The sequence below is a fragment of the Buteo buteo genome, chromosome 6, assembly GCF_964188355.1.
Source record: "Buteo buteo chromosome 6, bButBut1.hap1.1, whole genome shotgun sequence".
Classification (NCBI taxonomy): domain Eukaryota; kingdom Metazoa; phylum Chordata; class Aves; order Accipitriformes; family Accipitridae; genus Buteo; species Buteo buteo.
This window is the reverse complement of record NC_134176.1, coordinates 12,445,480-12,464,401: the sequence shown is the minus strand read 5'-3', so window position 1 is coordinate 12,464,401 and position 18,922 is coordinate 12,445,480. Positions and strand designations below refer to the sequence as shown.

General features: G+C 39.0%; 1 protein-coding gene across 13 annotated transcripts in view; it reads right to left on the bottom strand.

Annotated features, from left to right (window-relative positions):
- CDC42BPB (CDC42 binding protein kinase beta) overlaps nt 1-18,922 on the bottom strand; it is a 101,741-nt gene that overhangs the window by 44,008 nt on the left and 38,811 nt on the right. For all 13 annotated transcript variants that reach the window (XR_012650665.1, XR_012650664.1, XM_075029780.1 and 10 more), the window contains 4 exons: nt 14,382-14,465; nt 10,796-10,891; nt 6,172-6,320; nt 2,256-2,349 (listed from right to left, as the gene is read on the bottom strand). Coding sequence is in view for 11 of the 13 variants with exons in the window: in XM_075029780.1 (XP_074885881.1) it covers nt 2,256-2,349; nt 6,172-6,320; nt 10,796-10,891; nt 14,382-14,465 (423 nt within the window). In the remaining 2 variants the exon portion in view is untranslated. The remainder of the gene's footprint in view (nt 1-2,255; nt 2,350-6,171; nt 6,321-10,795; nt 10,892-14,381; nt 14,466-18,922) is intronic.

The following is an 18,922-nucleotide window of genomic DNA, read 5'->3' as shown; positions in this document are numbered from 1 at the left end:
TAGGTTGGAAAGGACCTTTAAGATCATCAAGTCCAACTGTTAACCTAACACTGCCAAGTCCACCACTAAACCATGTCCCTAAGCACCACATCTACACATATTTAAATACCTCCAGGGATGGTGACTCCACTGCTTCCCTGGGCAGCCTGTTCCAATGCTTGACAACCCTTTCAGTGAAGAAATTTTTCCTGATATCCAATCTGAACCTCCCCTGGCGCAACTTGAGGCCGTATCCTCTCACGCTATCGTTTGTTACTTGGGAGAAGAGACCGACACCCACCTCGCTACAACCTCCTTTCAGGCAGTTGTAGAGAGCGATAAGGGCTCCCTCCAGCCTCCTTTTCTTCAGGCTGAACAACCCCAGTTCCCTCAGCCGCTCCTCATAAGGCTTGGGCTCCAGACCTTCATCAGCTTCGTTGCCCTTCTCTGGACACGCTCCAGCACCTCAGTGTCTTTCCTGTAGTGAGGGGCCCAAAACTGAACACAGCACTCGAGGTGCGGCCTCACCAGTGCCCAGTACAGGGGGACGATCACTTCCCTGCTCCTGCTGGCCACACTATTTCTGATACAAGCCAGGATGCTGTTGGCCTTCTTGGCCACCTGGGCACACTGCTGGCTCATACTCAGCCGGCTGTTGACCGACACCCCCAGGTCCTTTTCCACCGGGCAGCTTTCCAGCCACTCTACCCCAAGCCTGTAGCATTCCATGGGGTTGTTGTGACCTAAATGCAGGGCCCGACATTTAGCCTTGTTGAACCTCATACAGTTGGCCTCAGCCCATCGATCCAGCCTGTCCAGATCCCTCTGTAGAACCTTCCCACCCTCAAGCAGATCAACACTCCCGCCCAACTTGGTGTCACCTGCAAACTTACTGAGGGCGCACTCAATTCCCTCATCCAGATTGTTACTGAAGATATTAAAATGGCCCCAATACTGAGCCCTGGGGAACACCACTTATGACCAGCTGCCAAGTGGATTTAACTCCATTCACCACCACTCTTTGGGCCCAGGCACCCAGCCATTTTTTTATCCAGCAAAGAGTACGCCCGTCCAAGCCATGAGCAGCCAGTTTCTCCAGAAGAATGCTGTGGGAAACGGTGTCAAAGGCTTCATTAAAGTCTAGGTAGTCAACATCCACAGCCTTTCCCTCATCCTCTAAGTGGGTCACCTTGTCATGGAAGGAGATCAGGTTAGTCAAGCAGGACCTGCCTTTCATAAACCCATGCTGCCTGGGCCCGATCGCCTTGTTGTCCTGTACATGCCGTGTTGATGGCACTCAAGATGATCTGCTCCATTACCTTCCCGGCACCGAGGTCAGACTGACAGTCCTGTAGTTCCCTGGATCCTCCTTCCGGCCCTTCTTGTAGATGGGCATCACATTTGCTAACCTCCAGTCAACTGGGACCTCCCCGGTTAGCCAGGACTGCTGATAAATGATTGAAAGTGGCTTGGTGAGCACTTCCACCAGCTCCCTCAGTACCCTTGGGTGGATCCCATCCAGCCCCATAGACTTGTGTGTGTCTTAAGTGGTGTAGCTGGTTGCTAACCATTTCCCCTGGGATTATGGGGGCTTCATTCTGCTCCTCGTCCCTGTCTTCCAGCTCAGGGCGCTGGGCACCTGAGGAACAACTGATCTTACTATTAAAGACTGAGACAAAGTAGGCATTAAGTACCTCAGCCTTTTCCTCATCCTTTGTCACCCTGTTTCCCACTGCATCCAATGAGGGATGGAGATACTCCTTAGACCTCTTTTTGTTGTTAGTGTATTTATAGAAACGTTTTTTATGGTCTTTTACAGCAGTAGCCAGATTAAGTTCCTGTTGTGCTTAGTTATGTCCTCATTTTGGATGACTTATACTTCAAGTCTGTCACGGCTTCTAGGTTCCTGGTCACCTGTGATTCCAATACATAATTAGTATCAAATTTCTATCCTTTTTGAACAAAGGGTGTTTGGACAGTTCATAATAATCTCATGAGAACTGAAATAGCCAGTAGAAGAAAACATGAAAGACAGAAAAACATAGCAAAGAATAACTTTAAACGGTAGCAACCTGTAAAACAGGGAGATGAAGATGTCAAAAACGTTTTTAGAAGTATGTTGAATTATACTCTTCCCTTAATTTTTAGCATGTCAATAAGCTTACAATCTATCACCTCCCTGATGCATGCTCACAATGTCTAATAGCTTTAAGACCAGGAACTCACTCACGAAGTCCCACTACCAGTGACCCGATTAAATTTTTCTTCATACATACTGTGCCATCTTCACTCATTTTCAGACAGGACCCAAAGTCTGCCAGTCGTATGTGACCATTCATGTCCAAAAGAACATTATCAGGCTTTATGTCCCTGTTACAATAGAAAGAAGTGAGAAGATTTAAATATATAGTATTAGCTCTGCTTGTAAAGATTAATCTTGCATCAGAAGAACAAAGAATTTTATGTTGGATATCCACTGATGCAAACTCTTTTTACTGCACTACTTACGACTGTCTCCTCCTGCCCAAATTAAAACTTTGCCCACAATATTGAAGCTTTAGATTACATCAGTTTTTCAAGCTCATCAAAGTTGAACTCTGAATGGTCAAATAACCAAGCAGAATAATTACAGTGAGTCATACTGACTGTAAAAGATAGGCAGTTTACTTCACCAACATAATTTCAAGATTATATGCATCACAATATACTGTTTACAAGCAAGATAGATAAAAGAGAAAAGGCAATATTTTAATCTCATGTTTTTTACCGAGACTTAATAACTAAATCCTAGCTTCTTATCTAGGAAGATTTATTTTTTTTTTTACTGATTCTCTAAATTTTGTCCAGCATTTCTGTTGGCCATTATTTTTCATTTGCTATTCAAGACTTTCTATACACTATTGCACAGCACATTTGGTTCTACGGACACCTAAAGACTTTTGCATCCCATCTACATGTGGCAGTTACTCTGCAAGCCACTGAATTCCCCCAGCTCTGGGATCAGGGCAATGCCATTTCAACAGGATACAGTAACATTAGAAAGTCTCCAATATCAAACAGTTTTTTTCCTATTCTTACACATATATAGCAGGTTATAAAATGATATACAGCATGCTAAAATGATATACAGCATGCTAAGGCTACTAAATGACATGGAACTAAGATTCCAATTTCATTCTAGCTCATTACTTGATATTCTTTTTGATATCAGGAAGGTAGGCAAAAAGGATTTACTAAAGAGCACGTTAATTGAATTTAGTCTGCTGATTAACCACATTTTATTTCACCACTTTGTACTCAAATTCACACAAAGTAAAGTATCAGTAAAAGATCAATCATCCAGACAACATAATAAGACAGTCCCAATACATATTATGCTGTTTGGGTTTTTTTTTATTAATAGCTTCAAAATATCCCAAATGATTTTAAGAGCACCTAGCCAAGATGTTGGGAAGGTGACAAGAAAGGAAGAGAGAAGAGCAAGTGCAGAAAACAAAACCAACTCAGTTATGCATCAATTCTGCAGGCTAAAAAGGAGAACATCCATGTCTTCCAAGGTAACATACACCAGTCTTCTTGCCTTTCTTTACCCAACACTATCCAGGATCAGCTCCCAACATGGCAGCATATCATCATGCTATTCTGAAATATTATTATTTATCTGAGATAGCCAAAAAGGATAACCAAGCCTATAAATGTGCTGATTTGATGGGGGTTTTTAGATATCATATTTACTTAAATAATACTATCTATTAGTAATAAATAAAACCACATGTGCTTTACCTTAAACCCACCAGTCTTGTTGCACCATAAAATCCTGTATTTCTTTTCAAATGCTCAAAAACTTAAAAATTGTACAATAGCTTCAGCTTAATTTTTGAGAGACTAGAATTACTAGGAACAAAGAAAAAAAAGTGCTGTAATACACCTTGCTACATAGATGTGTAACCTGACAATGTCTGATTTTTAAGATGCTGAATTACAGAGTTTCACACCTGAGGAGACTTATGAGAAAAACCATGATAGGTTTAACAAAGGGTCCTCATATGTGTAAAAAACCTGCCAATCTGATAAATTTTTCAAACACAAACTTGGATTAACACTTTTTAACCAAGGGCTAATGCTTTGAAATTAATTACTGAAAACTTCACTAATACTGTTGCTCATTAGCCGTATTAAGACAAAATAGTAAATGCTAATCTATGCCCGTCAACATAAATTAAATGCATACTTACTTGTTGTAATACAGAAAAATATGCATTAACACAGAAGATTAGACCATCTCACTATGCTTTCCCGATAAACTCTTTAGTAATTTTCTACTGTTAAACTTATTCCATACATTCCAGTTCCAGCTATTGTCAACATTTCCTTACAGGCCAATGACCACAAGTCAAGCTCAGTAGGTGCAGAGAACTATTAAAGCTTATATACAACTATACACCAATTTGTTTGTTTGTTTGTTTTTTAAAGAACACCACTCACAGTGCCACTCGAAGCATGAACCAATCTCATCCAACACATCTCCTCTTTTCTGCTTTGCATGCAGATCTCGCTTGCCTAAGGGAACACTGTTTCTGTTCAGAAAAGCTTAATGCCTCATCTCTGAGCTCTACTGTTTCCTATCTACAGCTAACAGGTCATATAAGCCTTTAAAGGGTCCTTGAAATCCTCTCCAGAGCAATCATGCTTCCTCCTAATCCATTCCAGTTGCCAAGCAGTAATTTCTTGGGCATTCATATATCTCCTATTCAAAGCGTATGTTTTGGCCTCAGAGCCATTCATTCCTATTGCCACAACAGACATTCATTCAGTCTCATGCAAAGGTATAGCTGGTCAGTTAGTCAGGCCACTTTCCTCAGAAATGGGTGCAATGGTGCCTCTGGTGAACTTCTCTGAGTCTGTAACATTTTTATATCCCCACATATTGTCCACATTCACTCACAGGCATATTAGAATTTATGCATCTTTTCTTTTTTTAATTTTTGAAACAGTGATCGAAGTCTGAACAGAAGAATTCAAAGTTTTATAGTCTGAGAATTCCCTGTGTCTTTTAAACAATGATTGTAAATAAAAATCACCTCAATTTGGTTTTCACCCATAAATTTCACAAAAGAGACAGTAAAACTGTCTTTATTTCACAGTCTAAGAAATAAAGGCATAAAGAGGTAAAGGGACCTGGCCGAGAGGGACCTGCCAAGTCAGATACAATGCTAGTATGAAGTCCACTTCTCCTGAGCTGGGACTTTCAGTGACCTACTGTGAACCTACACATACAGCCATAAGCAGTATTCAGTTAACTGAAAAACCTCACTGCTCTCACACTCTGTATTTTCTAACTTCTCTGTTTATTGAAATCAAGCTATAAAGTCAGCATATAAAGAGACAACTGCAAAGGTTTCCAGAATTAGTATAATTTTGGTTTCTAATTGACATCTCATACACAGTTGTTAAATCTGAAAAGCAAACAAAGGATAGAAATTCTCCCGATCAAGACTCTTACAATGATGAAAAAATATTTATCAAATGCCTCCCTTGCACTACTCACAGCTCTTCTAAAACAGCTGTTCCAAGAAGCAGCCAAAAAAGCATCACACAAAGTGTACTCTACCTTCCTGACCTGTTTCCTCTGACAGAGAATGAGGAATATTATATACTCTTAACTACTACAGAACACAACCTAAGTTAACATGATGGTAGGCACTGAGCCGGAATATAAAACCTGTGCACAGAAACAACTAGACCAGCACATACCACTCATTACAAAAACCGTTTGAGGATGACCTCAGGTAAATAGATGCATTAATGTTATCATGGTCTTACTGTGCGTAAATTTTGCAGAATGTCTAAACTTTTGCAGAGAATTCAAACTGCTTCAAACTTTTGGCTGACTTGGACAAAGGCAGATAAATATTCATGAAGTGAATTGAGAATAAGTCAAGAAGCCTGATTAAAAATAGAAGCTTTAGTAAAAGCTTAGTCAGATAAACGTCACTGCTTCTAATATCAATCCATCAAAACTTGATATTTAAAGTGTAATAGCTTATACAGGTATTTTACAGTATATAGTAAGCAAGTACCCACAGTAGTTTGCCTGTGGCTACTGTGTCCATCTGTATACATAGCAGTATCTTTACAATTAGCTTCATATAACTGTGCATGTATTTTTTGCCAAGTGAGACGGTATTTTACCTGTGCACATAATGCAGCTCATGTATGGAATGTATAGCAAGCACCATTTCACCAATGTAGAACCTAGCCATATCTTCAGGAAGCTTGTCTTCAAACTTACTGAGAAGCGTCAGTAAGTCACCACCAACATAGTAGTCCATCACTAGGTACTGAAAAGGGAGAAATAAAGCAGTCAAGTACTGAGAGACAGCTGGTAAGAAAAAAAAATTAAAGTTTATCAGTTAACCCCTGAAAAAAACTCTTTCACTAATTTTTTTCTGTACCTGGGGAAAGTAGTCAAAATTAGTAATCTTTTGCATTACTTTTATTTGCTTATTTAGTTTAAAAAGATATCATATTCCTTTAATAATAACAGTAAGGATGACACATCAGCATTCAGTTCTCACCATAAAAAAAAAAAAACCAAACACCCAAGATACAGCAGCAACAAACAAGTAAATTGGGGCGAGTTTATTTGTCTTAACTACAGTGTCACACAAAGAAAATGATCTAACATCACCAAAACTACTGTAGGTTATCAACCCTTAAGGTGAGAACTTCCAGAGGATGCAGGAAGAAAAAAACATATTTAAAAACAGTACTTGATGCAGCTTAGTATAAAATATACATTTCATTACTCTTTTTAGTTTTGGTACCATTTCAATACTACTAGTGGTTCCAAAAGTGGAACTTATCACATCAACATCTTCAAATATTTATCTTGGCACATGCCACATCATGGATGCATAACATAGCTGGCAAGAGCTTGATGACACGATACATTAGGGATGCCCATGACAAGCCAGAAGCACTGTCAAGCCAAAGGCACTACAGTGGGAAATTAAAACAACAACAACAACAAAATCCCAAACAAACAAACAAACAAAAAAATCAAACATTAATGTTCTTTTGAATATATTTCAATGAAAAAGTAAACAGCCTCCTAGGCCAATCAGCCATTATCCTCTCCATGGAAAGGACGAACACAGATAGGGTAACATGAAAGAAAAGGACTCAGACTTGCTATTTGTTTCTTATACCACCAACTGAGGATTGCACTATAGTTATTTCCTAGCAATATCCACCTAAATCCAGACCATCACTTCAGGTATAATGACTTTATCTAGTACTACCAGTCTTGAGCCATTTTGTTCCATGCTTCCCAAGATGATTTGATAAGTGGTTTTAGGAATAACTTTGCTTATTCTGGAATTAACTTCCCAAAGCAGTCATCTTATTTTTCTCCTCAAGGTAAAACAACCTACAATCCACTGTCCCTGCCACAGATTCATCTTCCACAAGGGAAGCAAATTAAAGAAGATAGGAACCCAAAGGAACATAAAGTGGAATACTATCTCACTATCTTTTGGCTTAAAAAAGCAACTCTGAAAGGCACAGGTTGTGATATTTTTCTCCATCTTATTCAAATTATAGCTTAATCTGATAGGCAAATTTCATCACTTATGTTGAAATCAATCCGTTCATATTGCACAACCCATCAAGGAATTTTAAACGTGTGTTGGAACACTGTAGACATGCAACAATTACATTTGAAAACAAAAAGCTACAGACAGGAACCAGCAATGTTTTAAAAGGGATATTGTATTAAAGTATTTTCTCTCAAATTCAAGGCTAAGAGAGCTTATAGAGGCTTCTGTGGGAGCTGAAATATCCTGCCTGTCAGAGACAAGGTAATGCACTTCCCTCAGCTTCCACAGCGTTCATAACTCAGCAAGAACTCAGCTGACCCATGAAATGAGGCACTTGGATCAGAGGAAGGTTGTGAGACCTCTTCTGTAAGAAAGTCAAATTTTATTCATCTTCCAATTCACAACGATCTTCTTGCCAGGAGGCACTTCTCCCTTCACATGGGGTTAAAATAAAGGCTATTCTGATGCTGAAATCTAGCGGTATTGCATTTCTTCTAGGGAAGTGACTACATCAAATAGGGACAGCAGTTGGAAATCAAAGGAAAAAAATACATCATAATACTCTTATGAATACTCAGATGCCTTTAAGAAGCTGACAACAGACAAACACACATATGCCCTTCTTCATGAATAAGACTGAAAGAAAATTATTCTGGTAAGTCACAAGAAAACTAAAAGATTTTAATCTGGAAGAGATTAAGAACTTCAGGTCCCATACATGTTTCTAATATTCATGGACTATGTTTCACCTACACCATATCTGCTTCAGCAAAATCACAAAAGGTTTACTTAACCCATCTTGACTCAAACTGTCTCTACGAAAGCTTTCTAAGAACCAGAAAAAAGCCATGCTAGCATTTCCATATAATGTCATTTAGGAGTTGGCTGTTTAGAAAACAGTACCACATGGTGTATTTGCCTCTCAAACATTTTAAAACTACAGGAGCAGAACCAGAAAACGAACCCCAGAACATATACATTTCATAGAATTTTGTGTTTCTTGCTTATACTTAAGTTCTGCATCATCACATATTCTACTAATATTAAATAGAGGGAATGAAACCTCAATTAATTCTAGACTCTCAAGGGCACCTACTACTTTTCTACCTTAACATCTTACCTTCTTTTTATTTGTCTTGTTCAGAACCCTTTATCATGCAGCCAGAGGAGGATGGCAAAGCCCTAGGTGTGGGAAGACACCAAGGTTCTCTCTCTGCTTCAGGGTTAGCTTACGTGGTTTTGCATTTAAGAATCACTAGCTATAATGCACAAACATCACTGGGAGCAGATACCAGAACCTAGAGCTTTCTCTTTCAGAGGACCGATGTCCACTCTAGGTTGAAGAACCAAGCTCTCTTGCCTGTTCTTGTTTTGTTCTCAGCTTTACATTCCATTCTACAATGATCAAGGATGCACAGCACAACTGAAAAATAAACCCAACCTGCCCAGGTTCTGTAACATGGCAGCACTCTCCCAAGATGTGCAAAAACGTGGATATAAACTTCTTCAAGATGAGCAGAGATCTTTTAGCCCCTGGACAAGTGAAGCACTAAGATATTATGGAAGAGAACCTTCTGCCCAGGTTCTTGGATGAAAGTCACTTCCTAACGTGTTTCACCTTTTCTTCACGCATCATTTACAATAGAGTGACTGAGATGCAGACACACTCCATCTGTGAGCACCAGACATTTACATAAGATGGATGCTGAGTAACAAACAAACCAAATTGGAAGGCAGCATCTCAGCACACACAGAGCCAGACCTCAGGCAAGCTGGGAATCTGCTGACTTTGGCTGCTAGGCAGAGTTGTTGCTTTCTGAGATACTGGATCTTAAATTAGATGCTAGATGTCTAATTCTGCTGTCGAGTGAAAGTTCAACATCTAAATGTCTTTGGGAACTTGAGGAAAAGAACTGTATTATACTGCTATAGCTTATTGGAACAGATTTGTATAAAACGGTATTGGCAACGCTAGAACCATCTCTATACTGTCATTGCTACTGCTTGCTATCTTGCACAGTTAACAATTTTTTGTTAGGTAGCTCCATTCTTACAAGCTACTTGGAAATACTTTACAGGATGTCTTAGGTTATTTTTATGCAAGTCTGAAGGCTGTTTGGTTCCAAGGGAATTTGAAATTATGAGCTATCTTCATGAGGCAGTGCCAGAGATGACTAAACTTTGAGAGGTTGAAAATCTGGATCTATCACAAAGCATTCAATAGAAATAGCTTGCAAATGAGGGTAAGACCCGACTACTTATTTGCTTACAATGTGCTTGTTATTCTGAAAATACTTTTAACATGACAGTCAAAATAATTGTTTTGTTTCAGCACCTGTGAAAACGTTTTGAGTATCTCCTCTTTCATATACTCAGTTCCTGAACTTGCTGACAGCCTTTTATCAATACATTTTTTTTCTTATTTATAACCATGACTTGCTACTGTGGTACTCTCTAAAAAGCATTAAGAAGGTGAAAACTTTCACATTACAACTGTGTCAGTTGTTACAGAAATAGCAGGTTTGCAAATGCAGCCTCAAGTAACCATTTGTTACTGTATGGTTCAGTATATTGCAGTACATTGGGGCTTTACTGACTTTGCTCCTGACCAGTACTCTCCTGATTTCTGTGACTATAGTGACATAGCTTATATGTTATAGTTCTAGTAACCCACCATTAAAAAAACATAACAGGAGTAATGACTTTCTTTATAAACATATTTTATTTAAATACTTTTAAGAAATAGGCTATTTTTTTTCCTGAGGCCTTTAAAATACCAGTTTAATATTTTTTTAAATAAAATTTTAAATTCCTTTTGCCATTTTAAAACAAACTCTTGCTTCAAAAGACATTCTTAAAGTTTAAAATAAAATAAAAATATTCTTTACTTTCACAGGGTTAACTCCTCCCAAATTATTTAACTGCAGTGTTATCCAAAACATTAAACTTAAGCATGACATATTTTATGCAAGGGTAGATTAGTTAATATAAAGTGCTTAACCAAACCTCTATATACCATAGTACTACAAGTCTTTCTCACTCTCCTGGAATTACAGTCAGTCCGTTTGAAGTTTCTCTTCGAGGAGAAAACAAGAATGTTGAAACACTTTTGAGGCATGAGGTGGACTGATTTATTGCACAAATATCCTTAAATGCACCAAAAATAAAGTTTTTTCATAACCTAAAGTTTTTATTTGCTGATGAATCAAACATACCAAATAGTTCTCGTCTTGAAAGGCATAGTGCAACGTAGTAATCCACTGACAATCTCCATTCACGAGCACATTTCTCTCCTCTCGGAAGCAAGCTGTCTAAAGGAAGAGAGAGGAAAAAGCCATTGTCAACATCAACAAGTAGTTTTCACAGGATGAATATATATGGATGTTTTATGGGATTATTTAAAATTACTGAACAGAGGTCTCTATTCATTGGAATTCAGCCTGCACAAGTGACAAGCCAGGGAATCTGTGCAGGCTTGTAGTCAGGCATTCAGTCACTCTAATCCTGACTGTGACCTTAAAAAAACTGAAACAAAACAAAACAACCCAACCAACACACACCCACCAAAACACCAAAAAGCCCACAAACCAATTTGAGTCAACACTGAATCTTTGTTCCATAATGTATTTTTAAAAGGCAGAAAAATGGTAACTTGTCACTGCAATCTGTATCAGAAAGATACCAGCTCTAGGAAAGTAAGTCTGGTGGTTCTGAAAAAGACCTTTGTGAAAATGGAGTTTCATGTACACTTTTCTTACATTACAGTTCCAGTTCCAGCACTGCCAACACACTACAGGAAATAAGCAGATTTTACTATTACTGTCTTATCTTTGTTCAGTATAATACATTTTCATTTTCAATAATCTTTCCTCTACTTCAAACAACACACTGCAACACTTCAGAGAAGCAAGCTCCGTGTAACAACAGGTTTTCTCAGCATCTTTACATAAAACCAACTTTCATAAACTTCAAGCGAGTCCTCCTTAATAAAAATATATTAACGTTTTTATTGGATCAGAACCATAAAGATGCAGACCTTGGGACTCTTACACTACTCTCAACTCAGAGAGCCATTATTATGATATTCTGTAGCTGCAGATTCAAGTGTTTGGGTTCTAGATAAGAATTGTTGGGTTTTTTTGTCATTACCACTTGTCCAGATGTCTTGGAAAATGCACTATGGAAGACACATGCCTAGGAAGCCCAAGCCTTACCATATACTGATTGCACCTTATAAAGGTATCTCAACAATTTTTCCCCCTAAGGAAGCAAAAGTCAATCTACAGTTCTACTGAAGAAGACCATACTGTGGCCACATTGTAAAGTCAGCAATTATTGGTGCAAAGAGATGTAAACTGTAATTAAATGTTAACTGAGAGTGGTTTAACTGTTTATGAATGCAAGGGCAAAGTATCACTCTACAAAAAGTTTGGCAGCAACAGCAACTCCAAGTAATCCTATCGCCTGCCTACAGGCCCAGAGCACAGGACTTCGCAGTTTTTCTGGCACCACAATGTGAGGAGGCTGCCAACACAGAAAACTAGTTTGTTTATTTTCAAATACATCAGTTCCTTGATCCAGTTCACTGTGCAACCTCAAATAGCGAGGGAATGTTATGAACCCTCCAAAACCAGTAATGCTGCTGAACACTTTGCATCATGACTTCGAAGTATAAAACTCTCTTTCTCTGCTTACACTATCTTAAAAGGCCTTGAGATGTGCCTTGAAAAAGCATGACAGGCTACCTAATCAGACAGTCAGGACTTATTTGGAGCTGTCAACAGTAATACACTAATGACTATGTATTTTGCTGTCAGAACAACGAATACAAATGGTCCACCTTATCAACATAAATGGCATGCCTATTTTTGCTTGCAACCCATTTAAGGATGTCAGCTGATATTCACTAATCTTTCCTGTATTTTAGTGGCTTCCGACCATATGTTTTTTTCCTGCAGCTAGTGCACAAATAAGCAGTATTTAGATAACTTTTTGCTATTTTTAATAAGTCATACAAAACAAATAAACCAGTACAACAATGTGCTTCTTAAACCACTCATACAGTGGATAAGAAACCACCTGAAGTCTGCTTTTCAGTGGAACTACCCACTTAAGAGGCTACTGTATTCTTGCAGGCTTCATTTTAAAAACTAACAAGTTTTACCACATTTGGGAAATTTTAACACGCAGATGTTTTATGAACTTGATATGCAGGTTATAAAGTCTTGCTTATCCAGAAAAGCCAAAACAAGTAGCAACCTTTACTGGAAAAGACAAAGGGGCACAGCAGAGAAGACAGTTCCTTTATTGCCCTTTGTAGATGGGGAAAATCAGTGGAAAGAGAACTTAGCTGGACTGTTACTTGTCCTATGTGTGTACTGGGAAAACTATTGCTCATTATACATCTTTCTTGGTGGATAATCCTCTTCCACCTCTCACCTGCCTGAGAGGGTAAGAGGAGTTAGTCGCATAATTTGAAGACAGCTTGTAAACATCTGTCTTCTCAGGACATCTCTACATGTAAAAGTTTCAGCTATTTAGGTAGGCCATTTAATTAAGTCGCTTTAAAAATGACTGAAGTAAGCCAGTGTAGCTGTATTTCCATTAGAGTTTGGGAGCCCTCTACAAGCATTGGGGTTTAAAACAATTCTATACTGACCAATGAATTAACCCAACTGAAATCTGTGTAGAAAGGGCACCAAATTTCCCCTGTACAGGGGAAGGCTTAATGCAGAACCACTGATGCAACACAGCCAAGAGTGTGAACACTCCTGACAGCTCAAAGAACAGCTGAGTGGCAGTGGCTGCCGCTGCTTGTAAAGAAGAGCATGGACCGATGGACAGAGTGTGACTAAATTAAACTTAACAAGAGGGAGAAGATTTATTCACAGGAAAAGAGCTGGCACTGATTCACTGAAAGGAAGGGAGGGACTAGGAAGGGTAGGCTGGGGGGAGGACGTGTCAGGAAGGGGACAGAAGAATGGGACAAGGAAGGGTCAGCAGGCTCAGTCCTCTGCAAGCAGCTAGCCTTCGCCCCTTAACAGAACTGCTGCAAGTATTAATGCACTACATATATTTTCCCCTCAAATCTACTGCTCATTTACCTGCTGACTTATGTAATATTACATTTGCCGTAACGTTTTCCTCTACCAGGCAAGAGTAGGTATCCTAGGAATATGCCACTTCCCAAAGCATATTCTTAGTAGGTCTTTTCCTAATCTGTGAAGTACCCATTCACATTTACATAATTTGTTGTGACAACGTACATATCCTTTAATCAAAAATACCCTTCTGAAACAGATTTACCTTCTTAACACATTTTGTTTTACAGTCTGAATCTGTGATTCCAAAATACTTAGTTATAGTTTCACCAGTTATATAAATCCTGTTACAAACTGTAGGATGCAAAGCTCCTTAATGTATGCTTTCTGAATGCAAGGCAAACAAGACCTTTTCATAACGTTTTTGTATACAGCTGTGAATGTCATAGTAGCACCAATCTCAGCTTTCATGTAGTCTTTAACTTGCCTTTATTGTAAACAAAAATCTGGCCAATAAATTCAGGGTAAGAACTAGGGCAGACTGTCTGGTAAACGAATACACAGTAATGCTGAGAACAGATGCCTGGAAGGGACTGTCAGACTTGATTGCATTAAAACAGCTTAAGAAAAAAAGAAAAAAAGAAAAAAGAATGAAGCTCCTATGTTCATGAAATAATTCTTCCTAATCTGGAAGAGCTTCAATGTAATTTTCTTAATACCATTTAAAAAATTCTCTGCATTAAAGAACCATATTACTTACCTCTGCCCTTTTAAGCATTTCCCACTTATTTAGAATTTTCATTGCGTAAATGCGCTCTGTACACTTCATTTTAACAACTGCAACCTGAAATAATAAGATATCTTTATTTAACAAAAGCATGGTCAGAAGAGAAATACAATTTTCAAACAGCTTATTGGTCACAAATTAATAAAATAAGTTACTAAGGAGTCATCAGCGATCAACTCGCACATTGATAAACTACAGCTTGAGTCTTTGCTCCTTCTATATTCCTCCTACATTATTACTATGTGCTTGATGCACAGCACACCATGTGTGGTCAAGTGCTCATGATTAAGTACACTGGGAATGATACAGGAGGAGCATGAAGCTTTTCATATGAAGATGCACAGTAAAGCTGCATTGTTTGCCAAGAACAAGTGATGCTTGTACGTCATGCCTTCAGCCAATGAGGCAACATTTAAAAGGGCAGCCTGAGAAAACAAGAAAGACTGCTGTCAACAGAAATACACTGCCATTTGACTAATTTGTTTTCACATTTCAGGTTTTAAAAACTTGAAAGACATTTGCAAATTAACATGCTTTTGTGTACTGTATGCAGATATTTAAAAAGAAGCAAAAACAGTATTCATTTACTTATTCATCATTTTGCTTGAAGCATTTTACTATGCATCCTGTGTATCAGACTTGCTTGGACTGGTCTATTACAAACAGTAGCTGTGCACATAGTTGTACAGTGAAAGAAAAAACAGAAGACTACAAAAACTTCAAGGCTTAGGAATGCAAAGACTTTATTTTGACCAAGACTTGTATTCTTCAAGACCAAAACTAATTCTTCTTGTGGTAAAGCCATCATTTCCACAAAATTCTTCCAGCTGGCAAAAGAAGAGCAGGCATCATGACTAAGACAGCAACACTTTCACAGGACTATACATGGACTGCTTGAATATTTCTGCTGCTTCTCAGCTCATCTCTATTTCAGAAGTAGAAAACCAACCAGCTTTCAGTGCTTTCAACAGGGCTCTGAGTAGCAGTGGGAAAAGTAACAGCTTGCCCCTTCTGTTGCTTAAAAACTCTTGTCTATAAGGGATTCAGGAACTACAGCAGCTCTAAGACGACACTGACTATAAAACAAGGTTGGAATAGTGCGTCAAGCAGAGCAATACTATACAAAGTCAGAAGTTCTGAGGAGGGAAGAGGGAAATACACCACCTCCCTGCACCTTATCAGTAAAGGACTTCCAGATGAGGGGCAGGGAGACAACTGCTTCTCCGGTAACACAAGAACGGAATTTTCACATTCAGACAGACACCTCACTCTGCAGATGCACACCTAAGCCTTCCACCCCTCAGTGTGTGAAGCTCCACTCACCAGGTCACGTCACAGATGAGCGACACCTAGTACACACCTGCACACAGAGTCATGTAATGGAAACAGCTTAAGAAAAGGACTAGCAGGCACCCATCACAGGAAAGATGAGGGAACCTGGCCCTAAACACAGCCGGGAAAGACACTAAGAAGAAGCTTCTGTAAGCAATGCAGAATATCCACGGCTACGTTACATCCCAGTGTCTCCTGGCCTACAAACACCTCCCGCAGACACTGCTCGTGCTGTGGGGGAAGGATGAGTAAGACAAGAAAGTCTCAACCAAACACATGAGGTTCCTTGGCACATAAGAAAGGGCTCAACACTGACTTTCAGTAATGGCCTAAAATGTTGAGCCTTGCTTCTAGCCTCATCACGGCCTTGCAGTTAAAAGCCATTCTAACAACCTCTCTCCATACACTTAATTGAATCATTACCCTGATACAGCTGAAGGCACACTAAGTCAAACTGCAGATTAAAAGCTTTGAGAAACTGCAAGATGCTGACATTACCCACTATACATTTTAAACTCTGTTCCGTACAGAACATGATGACTCAGGAAATACCCCCATTTCCACTGAAGGGACAGACCAGAATTGAGCGCAATTACCCGCTGCAGACGAACAAAAGCTCTGGGGCAGAAGCAATTTGCAAGCATAGCTCTGCAAGCCCTGAAGAAGCAACATTCAAGTTTCATTACACCACAGCACTAGAACTGCTCAGCCATTTACGTACAAATATAGTGCACAAATCAGAACCCAGATATGCATCTACTGTACTTTATCTAAGTCCATCACTGTCTGAAAGCACTGCAGGATGGCAGAAGTTTGAAGCGTGCTCAACTGCTGAGGAATGACGTGAGCCTGGCATCGCCGAGCACACGCACAGCTGAGGAGCTGTGCAAACGTTAGAACAAAGTAGTAAATGAGAACAGGCCTGGAAAAAGAAAAAAAAGAAAAGAAGGAAGCCGAATCTGTAGAACCTATTTAGCAATTCCCCAGTTGCTATCTATATTAGTGCTATTTATTTTCAACTGAAAGGACTGCTTAAAAAAGCCCCATTTAAACTTTCTGGAGGAAGGTAATTGTCTTCTGTGGAAGAAAAGTAGAATTAATAAAAGGAAAGTTGACTCATTTTCACATTAAGGGGATGTCAAGTAATGGCACCAGTAAACACACTGCTGCTTTAGTTGTAAGGGTGACAGTGGGATAGATTCTCGTGCCAGTAGAAAAATTCATGCAACCATACAGCAAAACAGGTAATTCCCCAAGAATTTTACCTCTGAAAAGAAACCTGAAAAGTGCAGATGATGCCTCACAGAAGGAACAGAATTTTGGCCTCTCTGGACCTGACTCCTCAATGCATTCTAATCATTAGAATTTTATTTTTTTTTTTAAGAAAACAAACAGACATGCACAACCTAAACCTCACTGATGCCTGAACTCAAACAGGCAATAAACTAAATTATGCCTTGATAAACTCAGTACTATTATAAGAAAGAATATTTTCACAATATTGCAAAAAGTCCTACACCCTTTGTTCCATAAAACACCTCAGTGTTTCCTTGAGTTAGCTTTCTTTCACTTTCTTTCTCAGGTGGCAGTATTTTTAAGTTTATATTTGTCATATAATGCTTTGGCTGCTTCTGAGATGCCACAGTATAGCTGTTTTTTCTTACTTTTGTATTAATTCCTCTTTCTCTGGCATACCTCAAATTCAATTACAATAACCACACTGACCACTTTGCGAGATCAAACAGAAACCTCTTACATTGCAATTGTGCTAATCATGCAAGATGTCAGGTTTCAAATATGATGGCTCCTATACTACATACCAATCCACCACATCTAGTAACGTAAGAAAAAATACTCGGTGTTCAGAGGTATTCCAAAATTCCAAAGGATGCAGATTTGTACACTGCTGCAAATGCCTACTTTAAGAACAAAAGCATTGCTTCTATTTTCAAAGTTTAAAAATCTACTGGCTGAACAAGTGCTCATGTTATGCACAGACTGTAAAAGACCAGGATTTAATTTTGACGCTCGCTCTTCACTTCCAAGACTATTACAACTTACACTGTAACAGGAGTTAAAAAAAAAAAAAGTATGTTAAGAATAATGAAATGAAAAAAAGGCACAAGCAGAGGTATAAAATAGCTTCTGAAGAAGATTTAATAACCTAAAACATTCCAGGCCTGGAAGAGATAACAGCTATGATAGGCATACAAAACCACGAATGTTGCAGAGAAGATGAACAGAGAACAATTATTTGCTGTTTCTAGCACAGAAATTGAAAAGAATCAAATCAAATAAAAAGGTAGCAAGATTAAGGAAGTATTATTGTCACACGACAGTTCTGGAACTCGGCCACAGGCTGCTGTGGACACCTTAAGTATTCAGAGAGTATCTAAGTACATGCTTAATAACCGAGTAACACACATAGTAGAAGTCTCAGTGACTACTGACCACAGAGTTACAGGTGTGGTTAGGGAGTCCTTGAACCCTCAGCCACTGGGAGCTGGGAGGGTTCAGCTCTGCTCCATCCTTGGAGTCTTTTTTTACACCTCTCTACCTGGCCAAAGGGATGGGATGTGGGCTAACTAGTCCACACACCTTTGACCCAGAACAACTATCTTTGATACCTGTGTCAAATTAAGGAAATTAAAACTTACTCAACTTGCATCTCATTGTGCTAGGCTGGAATGGAGAATCAGGGGTTCCGAACACTCAGCAATCACAGAGTGGTTCGGTAGAGAGATTTAAATGATTCTGTTTTACCAAGTCTTATAACACTGACAAGGAAAAATTCCACACGCAGGGGCTCCCCCACCACTGCAACTCCCCTTCCAGGCAAGCCCGTATGGGTCTAATCTGTCACCAGCCGATTTGATTACCATCACTGTGACTTGTCATGCTCAAGATTCACAGCAACAGGGACGCTGCAATAAAAATCAAGAATGTTTCCTCAAGGACCTCAGAAAGCCTAATGAATCCTAGTGTCTACAGTTCAACCAACTTTAGACATATTTACATCAAAAAAATGTACGAGAACTGGGGCTAAAGCATAAGTGAGAGCCAGCTGTGGTAACTACATACCACAACACCCTATCAGATTTGTATTACTTCTGCTATCCATTTTCTTGTCGTGCTTTTTGCCTCAAAGCTCTGTTTCACTTGTACTGCAATAAAATAAAAAA